Genomic DNA, 26,947 nt, shown 5'->3' with positions numbered 1-26,947 from the left:
TGTGTAATACTTAATTTCTCCTGTGGAGGCGCTGTAGGGGAACTGAACACTTCCTGCCAGACGATCTCTGATCTATTTTTCATTAGAAAAAAAGCAATAAAAGAGGTTGAAAAGGAGCGCTTCGGAGAAGGGAGTAGGGGAAGAAAAACAAACAAAAGACCAACAAAACACTTATACTAAATAGATATCTTGAATGTGTGCAACTTTTTTATTGCTCAATCAGCATGCTGCTACCGGGTTTGGACATCCTAACCAGGTGCCGTATTGTAAGACAGCTGAAAAAGCAAACAGACAAAAAAGGAGCGCCAGCCGAAGAGCGCAGTGAGTCCTCCCAGTGTGGACTCACTGTGTTCTTCGGCCGGCGCTTTTTTGTTTTTTGTTTTTTTTTCAACTATTTTTCATTAGAGGAACCTTCCTAACATGAAATGGACATCCCCTTTAGGCTGTGTGCACACGTTGCTGATTTTTCGTGGTTTTTTTCGCGATAAAAACGCTATAACGCTGTTTTTTTTAACAGCATACAATATGCATCCCATCATTTTGAATGAATTCTGCATGTTTTGTGCACATGATGCGTTTTTTGCCACGAAAAAAACACGTTGCGGTAAAAACCGCAGCATGTTCATTAATTTTGCGTTTTTTTTTGCGGATTTCCCACTATAAAATGCACTGGGAAATGTCTGGAAAAAACGCAGGAAAAAACGCGCAAAAAACGCATGCAGATTTCTTGCAATTTCAGGTTTTTCTCAGGAATTTTCTGCAAGAAATCCTGAACGTTAACAATTTCACTTTGGACAACATAGGTGCTATTTTATGATGAGCATAATCCTTCATTCCTTCCTTCATTTGTTTTTCCCATGCAGTGCTCCTGGTGAGGACTCACAATGGACCCCTTACCATTATGGAGAGTTTTGGCTGTCCTCCTTCTTTGCTGTCCCTATCACCTTCTGACTTCTGGAGCCTCCATCAAAGTCCCAGAAAGCAAGAGCTGCAGCAGCGAGAAGGCGCTGTCCATCACCCACATCTACAGTGTGCCAGGGGAAGACAATGAACAGCTCCAAACCATGGCATCAGATGATAACAAGCTGGTGTTCAGGCACCTCCTGCGGCTCCAGAGCCCTGCAGAGGAATGCCAGAAGAATGCCTTCCTAGATGACCTCCTTGCCAGATTGCAAGCATTAGAATTAGGGATGACAGAAATGAAGGAGCAGTATGAGGGATGCTGTGGAGCTGCAGGTAATAAACTGCATGGTGATGTGGGCCATTCAGTGCCAGGTCAATATTACTAAACACTAAAAGCCCCATTAACCATTTGCATTTTTTTCATGTACTTTTTTGGCCCCAAATTCTTCCAAATAGAGCACATAGTTTATACATTTTGCCTTTAGTCTTATTTGTGACTTTTCAGGTCAAAAATAAAATGTTATAAAATTTGTGCCAAAATTTCAGACTTACATAAAATCACTACAGGGAGGGACACTGGAGTACATTTGGACTTTTTTAAAATTTGCAATTGAGGAATCAAATGAAAACATGCGGAAACTCAAACCGTGACCTTAAGGCTGTGTGCACACGTTCCGGATTTTTCTCGTTTTTTTCGCTATAAAAACTAGATAAAACCGCGAAAAAAACTGCTCACATTAAGCATCCTATTAAAAGAATGCAATCCGCATTTTGTATGCACATGCTGCGTTTTTTTCCTGAGTGGAAACGCATTCTACAAAAAAACGCAGCATGTTCATTAATTTGCGGAATCGCGGGGATTCCGCACACATAGGAATCCATTGTCCGCTTACTTTCTGCATGGGGCTATGCCCACCATGCGGGAAGTAAGCGGATAATGTGCGGATGGTACCAAGGGTGGAGGAGAGGAGACTGGGCACCATATCACTGTTAAAAAAAAAAGAATTAAAATAAAAAATAGTGATAAACTCACCTTCTTATGGCCCCCGGAGTCCTCCCACCTCTCAGCGGTGCACGCGGCGGCTTCCGTTCCCAGGGATGCTGTGTGCGAAGGACCTGGGATGACTTCGCGGTCACGTGACCGTGACATCATCCCAGGTCCATCGCACACAGCATCCCTGGGAACGGAAGCTGCCGCGTGCACTGCTGAGGAGATCGGGGGCCGTCGGAAGGTGAGAATAACTATTTTTAAATTATTTTTAACATTAGATCTTTTTACTATTGATGCTGAATAGGCAGCATCAATAGTAAAAAGTTGGTCACACTAGTCAAGCACTATGTTTGACAAGTGTGACCAACCTGTCATTCAGTTTTCCAAGCGATGCTACAGATCCCTTGTAGAACGCTATTGTTTAGCGGGAACATGCATGCCAATTCCGCATGCGATATACCCACCGCAGGAGTTGCGGAATTGCCACGGAACTTTCTGCAGAAATTCTGCAACGTGTGCACATAGCCTAATGGTGAATATTAAATAAACAAGCAAACAAAAAAAACCAGGCAAACACATAAAACAAACTTTAAGAAAGGTGGAAATTAAAAGAAAAATGAAACACAAATTAAAAACAGACAAACAACATAAAAAAGAGACAAAAAAGGCTTAAATGCAATAATGAATTGGGCCTTAAAGGGATTTTCCCACACAAAAAAAGTTCATTTTAATCAATAGATCTTGGAATAATAGCAAGTTCCATAATTGGTTGTGTTTTTAAAAAAATCTTCCTGTGCCGAGTTAATCTCATAAATGTGCCCCTACTATGTACTGTGATGCTCCATACTGTATAATGGCCACACATGATGCTCAATACTCTATAATGGCCACACATGATGCTCCATACTGTATAATGGCCACACATGATGCTCCATACTGTATAATGGCCACACATGATGCTCCATACTGTATAATGACCGCACATGATGTTCAATACTGTATAATGGCCACACATGATGCTCCATACTGTATAATGACCCCACATGATGTTCAATACTGTATAATGGCCACACATGATGCTCAATACTATATAATGGCCACACATGATGCTCAATACTGTATAATGGCCACACATGATGCTCTATACTGTATAATGGCCACACGTGATGCTCCATACTGTATAATGGCCACACATGATGCTCAATACTGTATAATGGCCACACATGATGCTCTATACTGTATAATGGCCACACGTGATGCTCCATACTGTATAATGGCCACACATGATGCTCCATACTTTATAATGACCCCACATGATGCTCAATACTGTATAATGACCCCACATGATGCTCAATAGTGTATAATGCCCCCCTCCCATCTTGTATGCGTGGCTCATCTCCCTCCCATCCCATATGCATGGCTCATATTCCCCCCCCTGTATGCATGGCTCATATTCCCCCCTCCTGTATGATGGCTCATATCCCCCCCTCCTGTATGATGGCTCATATCCCCCCCTCCTGTATGCATGGCTCATAATCCCCCCCGTATGCATGGCTCATAATTCTCCCCCACCTCCTGTATGCATGGCTCATATTCCACCCCCCCTCCTGTATGCATGGCTCATAATCCCCCCACCTGTATGCATGGCTCATAATTCCCCCCCCCACCTACTGTATGCATGGCTCATATTCCACCACCACCCCCTCCTGTATGCATGGCTCATAATTCCCCCCTGTATGCATGGCTCATATTCCCCCCCATCCTGTATGCATGGCTCATATTCCCCCCATCCTGTATGCATGGATTCCCCCCATCCTGTATGCATGGCTCATATTCCCCCCCTGTATGCATGGCTCATATTCCCCCCCCCTGTATGCATGGCTCATATTCGCCCCCTGTATGCATGGCTCATATTCCCCCCGTATGCATGGCTCATATTCCCCCCATCCTGTATGCATGGCTCATATTCCCCCCCTGTATGCATGGCTCATATTCCCCCCCCCTGTATGCATGGCTCATATTCCCCCCTCCTGTATGCATGGTTCATAATTCCCCCCCACCTCTTGTATGCACGGCTCATATTCCCCCTGTATGCATGGCTCATCTCTCCACCCCCCCGCTCCTTCTCCCATGGCTCTGCTCCCCGTCCTCTTTCTTCCCCCGTCCCTCAATCGTGCCCATACAATACCACGGCCCTATCCGCCATGGTGCTCGGCTGTATCTGATCGCTCACTATTGCAGCTGCCTCTGTTTCTATTTGCTGGGAAATCCCAGACAGTGTCGTCAGGAGGTGACACAGGACTTTAAAAAAAAAAAAAAAAACCCTTGCTCAGGTGCTGCCCCCTCCCCCCCCCCGCATTGTCCCCGCCCTAGGCACGTGCCCTCAAGTGCCTAGTGGCAAATACGGCCCTGGAGGTAATGCATTTCCCTGCCTGCTTTTAAAAAATGTTTCAAAGAAAGAATTACTTGTGATCCTGTGCTGTAATGTCTGTATACTTTTTTTTATATCCTCCCCTGCCCAGGAGATGTGGTATGATCAGACCATGACCCTGTACGGTCAGACACGACCATTACACAGTACACAGCAGCACATTTATAAGATTATCTCAGCACAGGAACATTTTTTTTCAACACATCCAATTATGGAACTTATTATTATTCCAAGATCTATTGATTAAAATGAACTTTGTTCATAGGAAAACCCCACAAGACGTTTGTGAAAATAAAGATAAAGTGGACAACCCCTTAAAGGAATATGAAAAAACAGATATTTTACTTATCCCCTTAATCTGCACATTTCACACAACTCACATCTTCTGGCTCTCAGTACAATTAATAGTTAATTTTATCTAAATATTCACATTTTATTCCTCCATTACTCAAACGTAGAAGCAGAACTCACATTGTTGGCTTACGGATGCCGCACATGTGCTGAGAATATGCTTCTTTCAAGGACGTTGGTCATCTGCCGCACCAATGTCTATTAATTCCCCCGGATCCCAATTATAAGATTAATAATTAAAGCCTGGCATGACTCTTAAGTCTTCTCTTTAATCTTTGATGATATATCTCTAGATAAAGTGTCCCGGGAGATACATTTTTATGACATTTTCTCATAGATATTTGGTCAAATTAGTATAATTGAATTCTGCTGTTCAATGTTCCCTATCTAAGGATGGCTGTGCTTTCTTGCTAGAAGGGGATAGTGGGAATGGTAATAAATGAGGATTTAAGCACTTTCTTATTGCTATATTGTCTGATATATATATTTTTCATCATGGGGTATTCATCAACGAGGGCAACTCAAAATTAAAGAGGTTATTCTCATGTTCAATAATTGAGTATTGTTTCATAGTGCTTGCAAATATAAGCAAATTTGCAATTTACTGCTTTTTTTAAAAAATTTGCAGCCATTCTTGAGATATTAACACTTTTCTTATGTTTACAGCATGTTGCCTTGGAAACCGACTACCGCTGTTAGACAGCAGAACATGCACTTTGCTTACAGTTACAGAGCTCTTTTCTTTTCAACACTGTTTTTGAAGCCCGGCCAGGATTGCTAAGGAGCACTATTGCATCCTAATCCCAGTCAGTTTACCACAGTGCTTACAATCTATACAGCAGCGATGGTCGGTTTCCTAGGCAACCAGATGTAACCGAAAGAAAAATGTTAATATCTCAAGAACAGCTGCAAATTTTAATAAGCAGTAAATTGCAAAAGTGCTTGTTTTTTGCAAGAACTATCCGACGATATCCCTTTATGAAAATGAGAAATGACCCTTTAAGCAAATTCAGTATGGCCACCATTCCACCTATTAATGTTGCTATTAGCTCATATTCACCCATAGTAGTGCTGTGGATCTGCGCAGCATTGCATTGTCCTTACAATGGTAGTGGTCCACAAACATAGTATATGGGCATGTGAAGGGGCTAGGGTTGAACCAAATTGCGGTAAAATACATAAATGGCTATGTGTGCAGCTTATTTGGGAAATCGCTATATCCGTAAGTAGTTGGTGATCAAATCACTGATCAGATGACACGAGTCTTCTCATACCCCCTCATATATGTCTGATAGGCACAGCTGAATGTAAATATGCCATCTCAATAGCCAGAGAGAGATCAATTGCCGCGATCCATCTCTGGAATTGCCTATCTTTAGAAAACTATAGGAATGACCTGCAAAAAGTCTAAACTCTCCAATTCCACGCTAGTGTTAGGATCATGTTCCCAGATATGTCCCTCCTTACGATTGTTCTTGGCTTGACATATCACGACAATGACGGCTTGGCATGACATGAACTTTGAAAAAGAAAAACAAAAAAAAACTTATTTTGTGATACTCTGTCACTATATGCTTATGCTCTGGGTGTTAGCATGTGGCCATCTAGTGGTTGTGATGTGAATTGCAGCTTTTTTTTTTTGGGAGCGTGTTATAATTAATATGAGAAATTAATGTTTTTTACCAATTTTGAGCCAAAGTCAATGTAGACATAGGGCAGACATCAGATCTACTATTTTTTTCTCTAGATATTCTATTTTCCCCCAGAATAGAAGTAGTCCTCCGCTGGAAGCAGCATTGTGCCCCCTCATCCAATATTTCCGTGCCCACTTAGCTATATACAGTAGCAGAATTGCCACTTGTTTTTGATGGACGTAATTGCAATCTTTGGCCATGGAAATGAAAGCGATCGGATCATTTATTTCTTCTACGACTCGTCCATTCCTGTAGCTCTTTATAAGATTATTCAGAGGCTGAAAAACCGCAGTCAAACATGTCAAACTAACTACTGAATATGGCAAGATAACAATTTAGTTGAGCTTTTTATTAATATCCTCTATTATTGTAGAGTGGGCAAGGATTAAAAAAAAGAGAGCCAGGACCTGATCATTATCTTGGGGTCAGTTGACTTTTCTAGCTAATTAATATCAGATACTGCGCAAAGTGATTAAAGCAGTAGATCAAAGGGAGCCACAGATATCCTGCCATTCTGAAACATTCCACTAGATGGCGCTTTGCACCAGAAGAGAATAAACTGCATAGGCGATATATAAAAAATTGACGCTGTAAATTATAAAAAACGCTGAAACTTCCATGAAGACCTGATAAATTCGGCGTTATTGCCCATAACATTCCTCAATTTTTGCAACCATCAATTCTCTACAAATAAACCAGCGTAATAATCTCGTGCTCGAGAGGAAAGGAAATGCGCAAGATCCTTTGAATTTACTTAGTAAATTGGCCAAGTAAAATATTCTAGTTCTAAGTCTCTGTATTGATGCAATTTAATACCATTTTAATTGAAGCTCCCGCAGCGATATTATGTTGTCGCGAAGGATTGTGGGATGCCTTTAGATTTCAGGTGTCAGCGATACTTCTTAATTATCTTTATTTATTCCCCTCTTCATTCTCATGATCTTCGCACAGTTTCCATAGTTAACCTGCTGGTATTTTTTTTTTCTAATTTCAAAGAAATGATGTCCCTAATGGGCAAGCAGAATGGTGACTTATTATAAGAGAAGTTGGTGAAAAACTAAAGGCTAAAAATACTGTGTAAAGGGAAGCAATCATCAGAAAATTACCTATTTTTTTAAATCAGGTTTTTGTGTTACATATATTTTTGGCATTTTTTTCCACAATCTTTATTAAAAACCAAAATGATAAAGCATTCATTTGTCAAAATGGCCACTGAGGTTTTGTTTAGACTGTTCTTTCAGGAAGAGTTTTCAATAGGCTCGTTATCATCAGAGGCAGGATTACACTGACTGATAACACTTCAATACGCACCTAATAGACAGGATCCACCAGTCACAATAGGCGATGTCACAGCTCCTCTGCTCCCCCTCCGTTCACACTGACCTTTGCACATGCTCATTAGATGCTTCCGTACAACAGATACGAAAGAGTTTATTCCTTGTGGCTAATGTACATGGGTTGTTTCCTGAAACTACTGGAAAGTTAGAGCCTAACAAATTCCAAGTGGCCAGTGTATAAAGGAAATAATAAATGGTTTTAGCGATGAGCGAGAGTGCTGGGATAAGGTGTTATCCGAGCATGCTCAGGTGCTAACTGAGTGTCTTCCGCATGCTCAAAAAATAGGTTTGAGTCCCCACAGCTGCATGCCTCACCACTGTTCGGCAGCTGCAACATGTACAAGGTTTGCCTAACAAACAGACAATCCCTGCATGTATTTCCGCTGTCGACCTGCCAAAAAAAAAAACGCATTGCGGTAAAAAAAGCAGCATGTTCATTAATTTTGCAGATTTTTTTGCTTTTCCCCCGCTATTTAATGCATTGGGAAGCTCCGGGAAAAAAAGCGTCAAATACGCACAAAAAGCGTCAAAAACGCATGCGAATTTCTGAAAATCCTGAATGTGTGCACATAGCCTAATAGGTTTTCTTCCAGGATTGTCCTGTATTTAGCTCCATCAGTCTTCCCATCAATGCTGACCAGCTTCCCTGCCCCTGCTGAAGAAAGCATCTCCACAGCATGATGCTGCCACCAGCATGTGTGACGGTGGGGATGGTGTTTTCAGGATGATGTTCAGTATTTGTTTTCCGATACACATAACATTTTGCATTTACCAAAAAAAGTTATTATTTGGTCTTATCTGACCAGAGCACCTTCTTCCACATGCTAGCTGTGTCTCCTTCACATTTTTTTTAAAGCTGCAAACGGGACATCTTATGTCTTGCTTTCAAAAATGGCTTTCTTTTTGCCACTCTTCCAAAAATTGTCCCCAGAGGAGGACAACCCCTTTCATTTCAAGTTCTTGACCAAACGTCCAGGTATAATGACAGTGTGAAAAATAATTATATATATATCTGACTTCATAATGAATTTGCACTGATATTTAATTTATTTCTTTTTTCAACACTTCAAGGTAAATGTAGCGGGAATGGAAAATATGTCCCAGCATTAGGCCAATGTCAGTGTGACGAGGGCTGGGAAGGACCGGACTGTTCCATAAAGAAGTGCAACCCTGACTGCGGCAAGTTTGGTACCTGCGTTGATGGAGTTTGTATATGCGCAGAGGGATACTCAGGCCCGGCCTGCAGAAAGAAGAAATGCCCAGTTGATTGTGGTGAATTCGGGAAATGCGTCAATGGCACCTGTGTATGTGCAGAAGGATACACCGGTGTGGACTGCAAAGAAAAAAAATGCGCTGTTGACTGTCGACCCAACGGCCGGTGTGTAAATGGCGCATGTGTATGTGCAGAAGGATACACCGGTGTGGACTGCAAAGAAAAAAAATGCGCCGTTGACTGTCGACCCAACGGCCGGTGTGTAAATGGCGTATGTGTATGTGCAGAAGGATACACCGGTGTGAGCTGCAAAGAGAAAAAATGCGCCGTTGACTGTCGACCCAACGGCCGGTGTGTAAATGGCGTATGTGTATGTGCAGAAGGATACACCGGTGTGAGCTGCAAAGAGAAAAAATGCGCCGTCGACTGTCGACCCAACGGCCGGTGTGTAAATGGTGTCTGCGTCTGTGATGAAGGTTTCATGGGAGCTGACTGCTCCGTAGGTAAGAAGCTTCAACCAACTGGTGCCTCTTTATGTCTCCTTATTGGTTTCTCCAAGAGTGATAATGGCACACTGGAATATATTCGATAACTCTGACCCCTGCAGATGGTGTAGGGCCCATCGTCAGTCCAATGGTCTACATTTTGCACCATGCAATATATGCACTATATTTATTATAGGGTGCACTTTTGGTTGGTGCATTTTAAGATCCCAGACAAAATATTCTGCTATGACCATATTAGATATGTGTTGAAATTATGCCCCTATTCTATTAACTCATCTTGGTCCATATGGCATTAATATTGTCTTCCAGGAAACCTGGCCCACTTTTCAAGTCACTTTTCAAGTCACAAAAATGGCAAAATCGTGTTGCACATTAAGATATACCCTTAAAGTGAACCTGACACATGATATAGGTTGCCCGATCCACGGGCAGCACGTATCAGGCACTGGCAGTATGATCTCTGCCATGTACATTCTAGTATGAAATGCGATGGCATTTCATAGAAAAACATACCGTACTTTAAAACCCGCCGGGGACTGAGCCGCACTGTAGACCAGCGAGTGAGTCCTCAGTGGCTTCTGCCAGCCCACTGCCGTGGATGGACAGGTCTCTGCCTATGTATAGCTGCGGAGTCCCATCTGTCTGACTAATCTACAGCGCAGCTTGGTCCCCAACAGCTTTTAAAGTAGGTTTTTCTCTAAAACACCGCAGCATTTTAGAGTCAAACACATATGGCTGAGATCATACAGTCAGTCCGTGATACATGCTGCCTGTGGATCGGGCAGCATGTATTAGCTGTCAGGTTCCCTATAAAGGTGTATTTTCTATTTCACTCATATATGCCTTAACTGTCTTGTAGATGCACATCCCACATCTGGGATCCATATCTATCTCTTGACTCCTGTCTCGCGGTTGCTATCTATAAAGAGATGACCTATTAAAAAAAAAAAAAAAAATTGCAATTTCCTCACTGGCCACTAGGCTGAATACTAGACTCATTCCTGCTCTTTTCATAAACAACAATAGGCTGGCACTGACCCTGTTGAACTGTATATATAAGTGTTTTTTGGCAGCAAGCTTTGAATTGGGTAGTTGCGAAGGGAAGGGGAAGGAGGTGAGCTGTAACATCAGCTATTGTATTTTATATAGATGCGTTACCTATCGCTGCAATCTTGTCAAGTTTCCATGTTTTGCTATATATATATATATATATATATATATAAAAAATACAAGACAAAACATGAAAATTACCCAGTATTTAAACACAGTTTTCATGTTTTGTCTTGTATTTTACATTCATTTTTTTTTTTTTTTGCTTATCTTCAAGCTTTCCGTATCCCGGCGGCGGTAAAACATGCATTTAATTTTGACATTTGAAGCAATATTGTCTTAAATGTCACCAACAAGATGATTTATAGAAACTAGAGTTAAGACATATTCGTGGCCTTTCTCATAGCAGCTGCACATTTGTTTCCAAGCTTTGTTGAAATGATATAACTGATAAGGGAGAGGATCACGAGTATAAAAGATCATAACGGACGGTTTGTAGCTTTTTTGTACTCATTCTTCAAGACACAAAGCATGGTCACACATGGTCATGGAAATAATTTCTATTCTATTGATGTCATGGAATTTCCAGTACTATGGACCAACATGGTTGGTGCACCGAGGACATGAGCTGTGTATCTCCGGCTTTGCCCTTAAAATAGATCACTGTTACCCAACATTTGCACAGTATCAAAATATAAGGGCAGACAGGGGGATCACACTTGCTGTCTCTCCTGCCTTTATGTTTGTGCTCAAACACATCCCAAATAATCCAGATGAATTCCATTATGATATTACATTTTCTGATGGAAACTGAATATCCCTCTAGGAGACTTGTCACTACAGATAAAATGCAGAGGTGGCCGGTAACTAAGGCAATGAGCTGTAAACTATAAAATTAAAAATCCTTCCTTTCTTGAGAGTGTTTTTACTGTTACTTTGCACAACTTATGAAATGTAAATAGATATAAGATAGACGATAGATGGATAGATAGATATGCGATGGATGAATATGAAATAGACAAAGAGATAAACATGAGAAAGATAGATGGATAAGTAGTTAGATAAACAGGTAGATAGGTGAAAGTTAAACCAAATTCATCATCTTTCCTCCATCTTACCTAATTCTCCTACCCAATCTTTCTATCACAGTACATGACACCTCACTTTCCTCTGTACTGGAAGTCACTGTCTCCGAGTTACCCTTGACTTTGCCCTTGTCCTTCAAACCCTACATCCAAGCTCTCACCACATCCTGCTGCCTTCAACTCCAAATTATTTCCAGAATTCATCTTTTCCTCTACCCTGTCTACTGAAATGTTAGTCCCACCTGGACTACTGTAATATCCTCCTCTGTGGCCTTCTTGGTACCACTCTTGCACCTCTGCAGTCCTTCCTTAACTCTGCTGGCCGTCTAATCCACCTTTCTCCTTGGTACTCCCCAGCTTCTCAATTCTGCAAATCCCTTTATTGACTCCCATTACCCAAAGGAATCCAGATCAAACTTCTAACCTTGACCTAGAAAGCTGTCCGTAATCTGTCTCTGCCTTATATCTCTGATGTAATCTTCCGATATCCTCCGACGCGTAATGTCCGGTCCTTCCAAGACCTTCTCTTCTCCTCCACACTTGTACATTCATCACCCAATCACCTCCAAGACTTCCCCCGATTAGCCCCCATCCTCTGGAATTCTGTGCCCCAACATGTCCGATTCCACCACATTCAGAACTTTCAGACGGAATTTGAAAACCCCAGAAAGATTACAGTCTGCACTGACCCCGCTGTCATTTCACCACTACCGGAGCTGCCGCAACCCCCAACCTATTGTGTCCCATTACCCTGTAGAGTGTAAGACCACTAGGGCAGGGTCCCACCCCCTCCGTATCCGTCTGTCATTGTTAGTTTGTTCACTGTAATTTATATCTGTATTTTGTATATAACCCCTTCTCATGTACACTGCCATGGAATCAATGTGCTCTAAAAATAAATAATACTAATAGTTCCACAGATATGAGATCGAATAATAGATTTTTGTTTACAACATCCCGTAACAAGCTTTGATATCTCTCTTTTTCAGAGATGGCCGGTCTTTGCAGTTTTAATGGCAGATATAATCCCGTCACCCGTACATGTGTGTGTGATGAAGGTTGGGAAGGTCCAGACTGTTCTCAGAGAAGTTGCCCCAACAACTGCGCTAACAATGGCGTATGTGTCAATGGCGTTTGCCAGTGTGCAGTTGGTTTCACCGGCCCTGACTGCAGTGAGAGGGCATGCCTTTTGGATTGTGGTGAAAATGGCAGATGTGTCGATGGTGCCTGCCAGTGTAACGTGGGATTCACAGGAGTCACCTGCCTTGAGGAGGACTGTCTTGTTAATTGTGGTGAAAATGGCCGTTGCGACGGTGGCCAGTGCTTCTGTGAGGAGGGCTTCTTTGGTGAATCCTGCTCAGAAGGTAAGATACGAGTCTGAGGAACCTTTACTGAGTCCTTGCTTATATTGCGGGATCTCATGAAGACAACACCATTCCTTTTGCACTATTAGAGCAAATGGAAATAATGGGGAGAGATCTGAAACTCAAAACACCTTTTTGCTCCATGTATTATATTGTGGTATCACAGCTGCTTCCTACCGATTTATTTTGTCTACGAAAAAGAACGGCTCCATATATACAGCGATATCAATGGCAAATAAAGCGAAAAACTTATATCTCATTAGAGCCATCAAACACATTTGTCAGGCAGCTACATTATATAGGATGCAAAATATTAGTTGTACTAACTGCTAAATAAGCAACTACTAATAATAAGATGTAAAGAAAAAAATTAGATAAACACCAATTCTCATAGAATTTTCAACTTCAATCTACCGTAAGTCACTATATTGTCGAAAACCAATTGTTATACAATAGAATGTCCCAAAATAGTTGATTATTATTTTTTTTACATCACCAGCGATCAGCTCATTTAAGATACTGTGGCACGCGAACAGATCAACAGTGGGAAGTGATTAAGGAAGGGAAGCCAATGGGGCACCAAATTCTTTTGGGGGTGTAACATTCTCGGCCCTCTCCCCAACTTTCAAATGAGCTCACAGCCACAGTGATTTACCGTCTGGCTATCTAAAGGAGTAATGTGGCCAGTGGCTGCTTTATTATCTTGGTCACTGCTACCATTTCCAATGTAGAGCGCAGCAGTTTAGAGGAGTTTGTCATCGGCTGCTGCGCTCTACATGGACAGCGACCTAGATGATAGAGACTGAGCCAGACAATATTGATCTCCCGCACTGCTCTCCTGCACTTCTCTGTTGTGAGAGGAGAGATAGAGAACGAATGGAAGAGTTGGCCCAAATTTAAAAACAGCTTTCCTTGTAAAACAAAAAAATTATTCTAATACATTTTTTATAATTTATGTACGTTTTCCAACTCTAGGGTTAGTTTTAGGGGTAGGGTAATAAAATAGTTACATTAAAAAAAAAAACACACGCAAAAAAATATTAAATCAAATTCAGAATTTTTTTTATAACAATATATAACTTTTTATTATTTCAATTTTATGCTGGATTTAACAAAAATCTGGAAAATCTAATGGACCAAAGAACAAACTATAATTACATTTTTTTTTCTTAAAATACAATAGATAATCTTGGGGAATAAGAGGTTCATTAGTGGACTTTGGAAGGGACTCATAGGGCGCCAACAGTACATGGGTTATGGGATGCAAAATACTTGCCTTGCCCCAAGGACTGATAACTCACACTGTCACTGCAGTGCCATACAGTGTGTAGTGGCCGTAAATGGTACTGCAACATTGCGCTCATTCACTGTTTTGGTAGAGAGCTTGCAGTACCTCTCATTGCCACTACACAGTGTTTGGCACTGTGGAACTTTTGATGTGCCAAAGCAACTTCTATCAGCTGATTGTTGGGGGTGCTGGGACTTGGCCTCCCACAGATCTGATTTTAATGGTCTTCCTATAGATAGGTCATTAGTATTAAAATAGTGGAAAACCCCTTTAAGTGATCGACAAAGACCCTGATTCTTCATTGCTTTTGCTACTTTTGTTTTCCAAAAGGGGGAAAATAGTTCTAATTGTGATTTTTTTTCTTCATGTATTAGTAGTTATTTAATTTTTAGTATCCCAGAGTAGCACACAAGCCGTTTATTTTTTTTGTAGTTGAAAGAAAAGATATAAAAAGAAATGACTTAAGAAAGTGCAAATGATAAATCAAGGCCACGCACAAGATGAACATCGCTGCGGCTCATCCGGATTATACGGCACATGATAATTGACCAATACTGCTAACAGTTTAATAAACAGCAGGGTTTTTAGATATAATTTTCTCACGTATTTTTGTTTTTTATTTTGATCAGTGTAAACATTTTCTTGTCTGATAAAAGAAGTACAAAGACGTGATTCCTCCCCCGCTGTTTTCAGTGTCAGTGATTATTATAAGTAATTTACCTATTTTTGCTTTATGACAGTGATGGCCGTACAGAACTTACGTCTCATCAGCACAACAGAGGACTCTCTGAACGTTGCCTGGGATCTGCTGGTGGAAGTGGATTATTATTATATTAGTTATTATCCTTTTGGAGATGAAAGCCACAAACGTCAAATTAAGGTTTCTGCAAACCAAGACTTTTACCAGATTGGCGGTCTGAACCCCAGCACATTGTACAAAGTAATGATGTACCAAGTGAAGAATGGTGTGACCAGTGATCCAGCCGAGATTCAAGGCCGAACTGGTAAGAAGTGTCACAAAAAGTCCTTCTTCTCTCCTGACTCTCTTTCTCTCCCTCTTTATCTTTCTCCCCTCCTTGCTAACTCTTTTTCCCGCTCGTTTTCCCTTTCTTCCTCTCTGACTTTCTTTCTCTCATGCTTTCTCTTTCTTCCTTTCTGAATTTCTTTCTCCTGCTGTCTTTCTCTCTCTTTCTTCCTTCCTTACTTTCTTTCTCTTTCTTCCTTCCTGACTTTCTATCTCCCTCTCTCTTTCTTTCTTCCTTCATTCCTGACTTTCTTTCTCCTGCTCTTTCTTTCTTCCTTCCTAACGTTCTTTCTCCTGCTCTCTCTTTTTTCCTTCCTTCTTTCATGTTGCTGATAGAACCTACCACACCATAGCCACCTTGGACAGGAAGACTCAATTATTTTTTTTGCCCTTTTCATGAGTGTTCTGTAAATATGACTTGTCAAAACCCCTGACAGTTTCTCTCCACCCAATTAAATAAGGGATGCATCTAACATGTGCTGGCATCCTATCTCCAGGGTTCCCAAAACAGTTACATGCTTTGTTATTCTTTCTTTCTTTCTTTCTTTCTCTCTTTCCCAGTTTCGAGTGATCTTTAGAGGATGAATAATTTTCAGATTTTACATAGAAAAGAAACAGTCCTCCTGCTGTAAATCTTATTGATGCTGGGATACTGATGAAACGCCCACCAGGGCAGTGGGGTAGTCGGTACCAGGTCCGGTACTTAAAGGGATGTCTCACGGTGGCGGTGACCCGGTCCGTGGTCCTGGGCGCCCATGTTAAAGGGAAAGGTCTTTTAAGGGAGTTTGTGTTTGTGACGCCACCTGTGGTATTCGGTCAGTGGGGACCAACGCTGCTTAAAGGGGTCCGCTGGGGTGATGTTAAGGCAGCTGAGATGGTATAACTTCCCACAGGTGAAGTAGGTCCCCAGGGCTCCCAGTATGAAGGTGAAGATGGTGAGTGGTGCGTAAAGAACGGAGGACACAGGTTTGCAGTCTCTTTACCTGGTTTACTGAAGACTTCAGGCAGCCACAGTCCATGGCACCAGATCACAGGGCAGGCGGCGTCCGGCCGGCTTGGAAGCGAATTCAGAGTCCCCTTTACCAGGTGGAGTTAAATGCCTTCCTCATAGCGCGGTGGTATTGTAGTCCCTTACTGCCTATGGCTTCTGGCAAGGTCCTCACAGTTCTCTCTGTCCTCCATAAAGGTGGGACACAAACCCGTATGACAGGTGGCTTGAGCCTTTTTACAGGGTCTCTATCATGACCCGGGCTCTATATGCCACTGTGTCTCCTGAGTATTAGGGCAGACAGGTGATGTGTAATCCAGCTCTCCTGCCGGTTTCTGCTGTGCCTCTTAGAGTCCGACACAACCTCGGTCTTCTGGCTACCAGTATCTGCTCTCTGCCTGGGACGTAGCCAAGTCGCAGCTGTTCTCCCCAAATGTCACTCTCCTGTGCTTTGCTCTCCTGCACGCTCACTAATCGCTGTTCTTCCTTCGGTATATCACTATCCAGGAGCTGCAGCACCTCAGGCTGCATGGCCCCTCACACGTCGTCCTTCTGCCTCAGACTGCTCCAGTCTGCTGTCCAGCGCTAACTGTCTAACTTTCCCTGCAGACCAGAATTTATATATAGGGGAGCCAACCAAAAGCAGGATCAGAGCTCCCCCTTCTGGCCTAGAGTGTGAACATGTTGTGTGCTTTGTGATTACCTGATAAAAGGAATCCTTCATCACTTCCAAGCGTGACATCACTCTCCCTGTGAGGAAAGCAATGCCACTGTGACAACCAGGACCCTGGGGTGTCACACTGAGAACAAGAGATATCTCATTTTGACATCTCAGTGTGTATGAGCAGCTTTCCAAAGGCCGGTTTGGCTTGCCTACACACAGTTCCTCATTCTTGACTGATGTGATAAACGACACATAGACTTGTCCATGTTACATGGATTTTCTTGCAGTAGAGGAAGTCATCTTTACATTCTATTTTCAGATGACTCTGCTCTAGGAACGCTCTGGGTGACTGAAGAGACAGAGGATTCCTTGGATGTGGAGTGGGAGAATCCTGATATTAGAGTAGATTACTTTAAACTGAAGTATGCTGCCCAACCCGGAGGAGCGGAGACAGAGGTCCAAGTGTCCCAAAGCAAAGACCCCAAGACAAGATACATCATTAAAGGTGGGTAATGCAATGTTCTCTTCATTCAATCATAACCTATGACCTTTCTCTAATATATTTATAATTATTTGCCGTGCAACATGCCAAGGTATAAGGGTTCTGCACTTTTTCAGTACAAGACTATGTGCATCTGGCACTTATAGCACTTCGCTCTTCTCTTCTCTCAGTGTTAGGGCTCACACTCCCATGCGAGATACTCGGACGAGTCTCGCCCGTCAATACCCGGCACTGCTGCGGACACTCGGATCGGAGTGCTCAGCTGCATCGAAATCCATGCAGCTGAGCGCTCCGATCTGAGTGCCGGGTGCAGTGCCGGGTATTGACGTGCGTGACTCGTCCGAGTTTCTCGCATGTGAATATGAGCCCTTAGAGTTAGAAGCAGGGAGGGGATGTACATGTATTTCTGCAGCATAGAAAGAGTGGAAAGTATATTATGGAAGGCAGGCTATAAAAAGGAGAAAACACATAAAAAGGAAATATGAACAGGATAGAAGATGTTCTGATATATGAGAAGTGAAAACAGCAGCACCCCGAATGCACACATACCTTACATCCAGCCTATATTACTGGGAGAAACACTCATACAAGAGAAAAATCTGAGGTTTGGATCTGCACATCTGAAAATGAATGAAAGAAGATTGTAAAGGGAAGCTTGGAAATGTTATCAACTAAAGATGTCCACTTACGGTACATACAGAATTTTTTTTTTTGCACGTCAAAGGTGTCCAAAGCATGTAGGCATTGTTTAACTAAGCCCTGCTATATCTATGCATAGGGGGTCCATGGAAATCATAAGGCCCCATATCCAACTTTAGATTGGTCTTCTGTATCTACTTATGTCTCTGTGAACTATACTGCTTATCTGGTGACCCGAATTCACTAACCCACCTTTATAGGAGTCGATAGAGCTCCCTGTCCCATTCTTTTCTTCACATAGTAAATAATAAAATTCTGTCTGCTTGCATCCACTAATAGGGGCACTCAATGCATTTAGGTTTTTACTGCTAATATTGAATGCAGTCGTGATTGTTATTGTTTTATTGTATATTAGCATATTAGAAGCTGAAAAATTCTCCCATTTAGTAATTACCTAAAATAATTCTCCATGAAAAAACAATTCTGGATCATCTTGTCTTCATATTCTATGTTGTGCCCTTCCTCTGTTATTTCTCCTAGAAATATATGAATAAGTTGACAACTGGGTGTTACCATTCTCCTTGTCAATGGGTGTGTCCCTATAGAGTCAAAACTATGTGCTTATCTTATCTTGTACACTGCCGAGTTGACATGCAGCTGCACTTTAGTTTAATCTTACACATGCTACCTAAAAAAAGTCAAACACATCTAGTAATATATATTATTGTTCTGAACCACTGCCTTCCTTGTATAAGTGGTAATATTAACTGGCCTTTAGTAAAAAAAAAAACATGGGATCATTGCCTTAAAGGAACTCTCCATATTGTGTTATTGTTAGTTTACCTGATCCAGGGCTTAAAGGGAATCTGTCAGCAGGTTTTTGCTATGTAATCTGACAACAGCATGAGGTAGGGGTTAAAACACAGATTTCAACGATGTGTTACATGTCAGGCTGTGTGCTGTTGTTTAGTTGCAATGAAGATTTTACCACCTTGTGGTTTTCATTGCCCAGGCTACAGCAGTGTGTGCACGCTAGTCTGACTCCACCCCCTCCTGTGATAAGCACCTCACTATCTATAGACAGTGTACACAGAGCCTGGTGTGGGCGGTGCTAGCTTTCTCAGCTCTGCTGCATTGCTAAATCTAAAAACTCTGATAGTGTCAGAACTGTCACACCCAGTAAACTAAGTGATATATCATTGGATTCAGGGTCTCTTTGTCTATATTATGCTGCTCTCAGATGAGGTAGTGAAAATCTCCTGACAGATTCCATTTAAAGGGTGCATCATTTCTTTTTTACTGTATTTTTAAAAATCTTTATGCCTTCTGGCTCAGGATTAGCTAAAACAATATTCTTTCTGAAGTTCCCATTATTATAAATGGGTCAAAAGTATCTGGTGTAATGGAATAATTAAATGAGATTAGCTAATTTGTGTCTCCTATGGGAACAAGGACCAATGTCCAATGAGCCAAACGTCGGGTAATCATTTATTCATTTTTTACTTTATGATCTTGCCCACCATATTGATTCATTAACATTTCTGATATCTGCTGTTGGGCGTCTTGTCTCCTGGAATCCAAATTGCTTTCATGTGACATGTTGAGTAACGGTATTTTACAGTGACTTCTGACACAGATGAAGTTTCACATAGATTTGGGGGGCCCATCTGGAAATTGCTGTCAGTAGCGCTTTATTTTAACCATCTCCATATGTTCTCAGGCTGCACTGAAAAGTCTGTAAAAGGGCTGCCAACGTATGGTTGGCCCCCAAGGTAACAAAGGATATAAAAGGCTTATAATACGGTTATAACAGCCGAAAGCGAAGCACCTACTCCAGCCGCCAATAAACGGAACAATCTTTATAATATATATTTGTGTAATTATTATTATTATTATTTATTGTTATAGCGCCATTTATTCCATGGCGCTTTACATGTGAAGAGGGGTATACATAATAAAAACAAGTACAATAATCTTAAACAATACAAGTCATAACTGGTACAGGAGGACAGAGGACCCTGCCCGCGAGGGCTCACAATCTACAAGGGATGGGTGAGGATACAGTAGGCGAGGGTAGAGCTGGTCATGCAGCGGTTTGGTGGATCGGTGGTTACTGCAGGTTGTAGGCTTGTCGGAAGAGGTAGGTCTTCAGGTTCTTTTTGAAGGTTTCGATGGTAGACGAGAGTCTGATGTGTTGTGGTAGAGGATTCCAGAGTAGGGGTGATGCGCGAGAGAAATCTTGTATGCAATTGTGGGAAGAGGAGATAAGAGGGGAGTAGAGAAGGAGATCTTGTGAGGATCGGAGGTTCCGTGTAGGTAAGTACCGGGAGACGAGGTCACAGATGTATGGAGGAGACAGGTTGTGGATGGCTTTGTACGTCATGGTTAGGGTTTTGTAGTTGAGTCTCTGGGCAATAGGGAGCCAGTGAAGGGATTGACAGAGGGGAGAGGCCGGGGAATAGCGGGGGGACAGGTGGATTAGTCAGGCAGCAGAGTTTAGAATAGATTGGAGGGGTGCGAGAGTGCTAGAGGGGAGGCCACAGAGCAGGAGGTTGCAGTAGTCAAAGCGAGAGATGATGAGGGCATGGACTAGGGTTTTTGCAGATTCTTGGTTGAGGAATGTACGGATTCGTGAAATTTTTTTGAGTTGAAGTCGGCAGGAAGTGGAAAGGGCTGTGGTTTGAAGGAGAGATCAGCGTCAAATATTACTCCGAGGCAGCGAGCTTGTGGGACTGGGGAGAGTGGGCAGCCGTTTACTGTAATGGATAGGTTCGTTGGGGGGGTCGCGTGAGATGGGGGAAAGATGATGAATTCTGTTTTGTCCATGTTAAGTTTCGGAAATCTAGCGGAGAAGAAGGATGAAATAGTGGACAGACATTGAGGGATTCTGGTTAGTAGGGAGGTGATATCTGGTCCAGAGATGTAGATCTGTGTGTCATCAGCATAGAGGTGATACTGAAAGCCATGAGATGCTATGAGCTGTCCCAAGCCAAAGGTGTAAATGGAGAAGAGCAGGGGCCCAAGGACTGAACCTTGTGGGACTCCGACAGATAGGGGGCGAGGTGAGGAGGTGGTGTGTGAGTGGGAGACGCTGAATGTCCGGTCTGTTAGGTATGATGAGATCCAGGATAGGGCCAAGTCTGTGATGCCAAGGGATGAGAGGGTCTGTAATAATAGGGAATGGTCCACTGTGTCAAAGGCAGCCGACAGGTCGAGGAGGAGGAGGACAGAGTAGTGTCGCTTGCTCTTGGCGGTTAAGAGGTCAATGGTGACCTTAGTTAGGGCAGTTTCAGTGGAGTGGTGTGACCGGAAGCCAGATTGTAAGCGGTAAAAGAGGGAGCAGGAAGAGAGATGGGAGGACAGTTCAAGGTAAACGTGTTGTTCCAGTAGCTTGGAGGCATAGGGGAGAAGTGATATAGGGCGATAGCTAGATACAGAGGATAGGTCAAGAGAGGACTTTTTGAGGATAGGTGTGATGGAGGCATGTTTAAAGCTTGAGGGGAAAACACCAGTTGTTAGTGATAGGTTGAAGAGATGGGTTAGGGTTGGGATGAAGACTGTGGTGAGGTTTGGGATGAGGTAATTTACAGCTAATCCAATATTGTCTACAATAACCACGTGTTTCATTTATGAAAACATAAATGATGTTTATAAAAAAAAAAATCAGTTCTCATACTTTGCACTGACGAGGGGCAATATCCTGAAACACTGTTCAAATTGAGATTCTGATTTGGCTTTTGTCCTAAGTCACATTTCAAGACTTGTTAAAAGGTCGATAGTGACGTGTAGGATTGCTGCTTCCAACAGGTGGCGCTATAGAGTTCAAGTCCTCTTCCTCTTTGAAAAGGAATTTTGCATATATACAATGGGGGAAATGATTATTTGATCCCTTGCTGATTTTGTAAGTTTGCCCACTGACAAAGACATAAACAGTCTATAAGGATATCAAGGACAAGATCATACAAAATATTTAAAAAACTGACGTCACATCCAAACATAAATCAGGACTGCACAGGTACTTACCTAGAGTCACCAACTCATATACAATCAAACAGATAAGGCAGCATATGCAAACATAAAATATGAAAATTGAATTGCATTACTGCACTAGAAATATGAAAAATTGATAATGCTTAGCGCATAAATTGGCCAAGCCATGTGTACCTGGCAGCCACGTTAAGGCAATTCTTGTTGCCAGGACCTAATGCCAATCCTCTCTTAGACAGTCTACATCTCTCAGGACATTAAAAATGGGTCATGGCTGGGTCTTCCAGCAAGACAAAACATGACCCAAAACATACAACCAAGGCAACAAACAAAATGGCTCAAAAAGAAGCACATTAAGGTCATGGAGTGGCCTAGCCAGTCTCCAGACTATAATCCAATAGAAAACTTATGGAGGGAGGTGAAGCTCCGAGTTGCCAAGCGACAGCCTCAAAATCTTATTGATTTAGAGATGATCTGCAAAGAGGAGTGGACCAAAATTCCTCCTGACATGTGCGCAAACCTAATCATCAACTACAGAAAACATCTGACTGCTGACTGCTGTGCTTGCCAACAAGGGTTTTGCCACCAAGTATTAAGTCTTGTTTGCCAGAGGGATCAAATACTTATTTCTCACTGCAAAATGCAAAAAAAAACTTATATATTTTATGCAATGTGATTTTTTTTTAAATTTATTTTTGATATTGTATCTCTCAATGTTAAAATTAACCTACCCTTAAAATTATAGACTGTTCATGTCTTTGTCAGTGGGTCAACTTACAAAATCAGCAAGGGAACAAATAGTTATTTCCCTCACTGTATATAAAAAAAAGAGAGTAAATAATCACAGTTTAGGAAGTATTTGCCTCCCTGTTAATGAATGTGGCGCACACTGCACAGGGGAGAGATGATGGGGTGGAGGGTTTAAAGTGGGGATTCCTCCTTATGGATATCATATTTGAGCCGACATTAAAGGAATTTTACGATTTTCCCCTGCGCACTTTGAAAAAAACTGTCTGCAACTCTAATGTTGTTCATAGAGCTGCAGTCAATCAGCCTGAGTGGAGCCATTGATTGGCTGCAGCATTGTTGATGTGACGTCAGCGCTGCAGACAGTAAGTAACAGCAGAAGCAGCAGAGGAAACCCAGTGCAGGACCCAGTGAGGGTGAGTAATGCACATTTTATTTTGCAGCCGGGTTTTTCAAAACTGGATGATTCTGGTGCACACTGCACAGTGGAGAGTTACTTAATTCCAGAAGCTAAGGCCTCTTTCACACATCCAGATAATTCCGGTACCGGAGAAATCGGTACCGGAATTATCCGTGTCCGTGTGTCCGTGTGCTCATGTAGCACATCAGTGTGGCACATGTGCGGCAGCTGTGTGCCGCCCGTGTGCCGACTGAGGACCACACGGACCGTGCAGGAGACAGCGCTACAGTTAAGCGCTGTCCCCTGCTTTGGGTGCTGAATCCAGAATTCATTCCTTCTTCCCAGCAGCGTTCGCTGGAGAGAAGGAATGAAAAATATTTTTTTTTTCTTTTCCCTTAAAAATAAAGTTTGTGTGTCCCCTCCCGCCTCCCATCCCCTGGGGGGGCGCACAGAGGATGGGAGGCGGGAGGGGGCGCACAAACTTTATTTTTAAGGGAAAAGAAAAAAAAAAGATTTTTCATTCCTTCTCTCCAGCGAACGCTGCTGGGAAGAAGGAATGAATTCCGGCTTCAGCACCACACGCAGGGGGGACAGCGCTTACTGTAGCGCTGTCTCTCCTGCGGGCGGTACGTGCACACGAAGGAGAGTGCCCACTGTTCTCCATGTGCACGTGTGTGGGACGCTTTGCAAGCCGTGCTGCCGGAGGAAACCGGACATGTCTCCGTGTTTTCAACACGGACAGACGGTCTGTGAAAACACGGAGACATGTGCATAGACCCATTCATTTGAATGGGTCTACGTGTGTCAGTGTCTCCGGTACGTGAGAAAACTGTCAGTACACGTACCGGAGACACTGACATGTGAAAGAGGCCTAAGGGTGTGCTGCTGCTATGTAGCCCAAAGAGAAGAGGGTCCAAACTCAGGTCAGTTCCCTCTGGTGCAGAATGGCTGCTAAAAACTTTTATTTAAAAAAAATATATTTTTGATACGTCAGAAGTTTTCATCGGTCTTGATCCAGGTCTACGTGTGGAAACCGGGGGCCGAAATATGATTGGTGTAACCTGTACGGCCGCACAGGAGTCTAATAGGATAGGGGGCCACATCCACCTCCAAAGCAGAAAAGTACCATATACTTTTCTTGCTCAGGGGCCCTCTTCTGTCTGTGTCCGCCAAGGGAGGAGAACATTAATCACTGCTCTGCCTGTAGACAGAATTAATTTAAAATTTGTAAAGCCCATCTTCAACTCGCCCATCCAGGAGCAGACACAGACAGAAGATGCCCACTGTGCAAAAATAGTATATGGACCCTTTGCAGACCAATAATGTTTCTGGTTGCTGCTATGCAGGTGGATCGTGGGTCCACTTACCTTTTGAGCCCCTGGTTGCATCAGTGGTATGTTTACCCCTATTCCAATTTACCCCCCCCCAAAAAAAAACTGCAATCAGTTGATCACTTTTATTATAGCTGTAGTAGGGATACAAATAAGTAGCTAATAGGGAAAATGCACAGTCATAAAAAAAAAAACTTAAAAAAAAAAAAAAAGAAAAAGAAAAGAAAAAATTTCAAAACTTTTTTAATTCCTTTAAGAATCCTGGCTTCATTTTATTTAGGACAGAATAAGAATGTATCTTCCCTGCACATTACAGAGTTAGAATATACAATTGTAAAATCGTACAATTTCACCAATCTGATGACGTTAAAAAATGTATGTGCAAGCTGTAGATAAATACAAGACCGGTAAGATAAATCTAGAAAAGACAAAAATTCTGCTTAGATAAGTATAAATTAGGTTACGCATCAAAGATTTGTTCTTGTAAGATATTATACTCAAAAAAACAAATTTACTCAACGCAATAGAAATTTGTTGTATTTTTCAGAAATAACTGGAACTCAATTTTTCAATGGAAATCTAAAACTGCCGCCTGGTGTATGTAACTGAGCGAAAAAGAGATTTCATATTAAAGATATCATTTATATACCCAGCTGGTTGCTTATGCAGGATAACATATTAATATTGTGATTTATAGGATTGGAGTCAGGGCTCGTGTACACGACTGATTCTATCGGACGAGTGCTATCTGTAGTTTTCATGGAGAGCACTCGTACACAGGATATTCTATTTTTTTTTCTCAAAATGGTCAGAGAAAAAAATTGTAGACATGTCTAATTTTGATCCGAGTGTTGGATCAAAATCAGCAATGCAAGTCTAAGGCTCAGTGAAAAACATTGGACCACACTCAGATGATATCCGAATGCACTCCGATTTTCACTACAGAAAGAATGGAGAGGGTGAGAACCTTTTTTTTTCTCTCGACCTTCAAGAAAAACGTATGTGTCTCTGATCAAACTCTGATCACTGTCTGATCTGCATAATTAGACTACCGTATTTTTCTCGGAAGAAGAGAAAATGGTTGTTTGCACCTACTCCTAGAGAGATTTTTTGACTAAAGTCAACTGAAGGGAGTTGTGGAGGTCTCATGGACTCCATCAATAGAATCTTCTGATATAACTTAATAATGTTTCAGAAATGATTATATTTAAATCTTTACGGAGACAATAGTAGACTTATAATGTCATAGAGTCCTAGGCTTATTCATGCAATTTGTTATGCTAGTGTAGCTACTCACTCGGGATAATAGGCAAAGCTAAAAAATGCAACTGACCCGTCTGGTTCATGTACAGATTAGAGATCATGACCCTGCAGTCCCTAGTGGTTCCTTCATGAGTAGAGATAGCCCTAACCACAGACTAGAAGATGGCAACTTGGACCTATACTGCCTGAAAGGCCGTCGAGTTACCTTCATGTTGACCCTGCAGTCCCTAGTGGTTCCTTCATGAGTAGAGATAGCCCTAACCACACACTAGAAGATGGTAAGTTGGACCTATGAAAGGCCGTCGAGTTGCTTCACGTTCCTCCTAATAGACTATAGGGCAGAGCACAGGGTGAGCTACCTACAAAAGGGAAGTGTGCTGAAAAAAGGAAAGATCCCGGAGTGAGTAGAATAAACCATCACATACAAAATAAAGCATAAATTACTTAACGTTAGATAATATGCTGCCTACTTCCTAAAAAGAAACAGAAGATAGATGTAGAGTAAAGTACAGAAACAGCAAAGAGAAAAACCTTAGTTGGAATTTCACTGACTGGCTTTAAACAATAACAGAATGTCTGAACATCCAAATGAAACTATCACCAGCAGGAAATGCCAGCAGGGGACAAAAATATCAAGCGTCACTCGAAAGGTGATAGGGCAGACAAATGAAAACACCTGTGTTATGCTAAACAGACTGCAGCCAGAATAGCAGAAACTAAACATCTGGACAAAAGGTGTATCTATTGTGGCTAGTTGGAAAGAGAAGCCGACCACAAAACACAAGCTCGAGGGGTTCAAACCCAGGAGCATGGAACAAATAATGTCACATACTCAGACAATCAATATTAAAAATAAGTCATCTTCTTTGCTAACAGGTTCAAGAGAAGGTGCAATGCTTGCTTCCATCATCTAAGGGAGGCAGAAAAGCAGGGCACTTGTGCCCCGTCAACTTGCTGACCACTCAGTCCAACACTTTTACATAAAACCTTGCTGTAAAATATATGTTTCCAAGTTCCTTAAAGGGTTTTTCCTGCAAATGCAATTTGTTGGAAATGTGTTTGCCAGGGCCCCCACCACTAGGACCTTTACAATCGCTAAATAAGGTCAGGAGAGATTTAAATGGAAGATGACCCACTAAGCACTGTACTCGTATGCCATTGTTCCATTTAAACTCCTCTTCACTGTGGT

At 42.1% G+C, this 26,947-nt stretch overlaps 1 protein-coding gene across 1 annotated transcript in view; it reads left to right on the top strand.

Annotated features, from left to right (window-relative positions):
* Positions 1–26,947, top strand: part of LOC138648245 (tenascin-like) — an 82,198-nt gene that overhangs the window by 19,389 nt on the left and 35,862 nt on the right. Inside the window, exons 2-6 of the mRNA XM_069737808.1 lie at positions 864–1,236; positions 8,779–9,423; positions 12,551–12,925; positions 14,954–15,217; positions 17,209–17,394. Of these exons, the coding sequence (XP_069593909.1) occupies positions 885–1,236; positions 8,779–9,423; positions 12,551–12,925; positions 14,954–15,217; positions 17,209–17,394 (1,822 nt within the window). The 5' untranslated portion in view covers positions 864–884. The remainder of the gene's footprint in view (positions 1–863; positions 1,237–8,778; positions 9,424–12,550; positions 12,926–14,953; positions 15,218–17,208; positions 17,395–26,947) is intronic.

The sequence above is a fragment of the Ranitomeya imitator genome, chromosome 8 (assembly GCF_032444005.1).
Source record: "Ranitomeya imitator isolate aRanImi1 chromosome 8, aRanImi1.pri, whole genome shotgun sequence".
Taxonomy (NCBI): domain Eukaryota; kingdom Metazoa; phylum Chordata; class Amphibia; order Anura; family Dendrobatidae; genus Ranitomeya; species Ranitomeya imitator.
The sequence above is the reverse complement of the archived record's forward strand: the minus strand, read 5'-3'. Positions and strand labels throughout refer to the sequence as shown.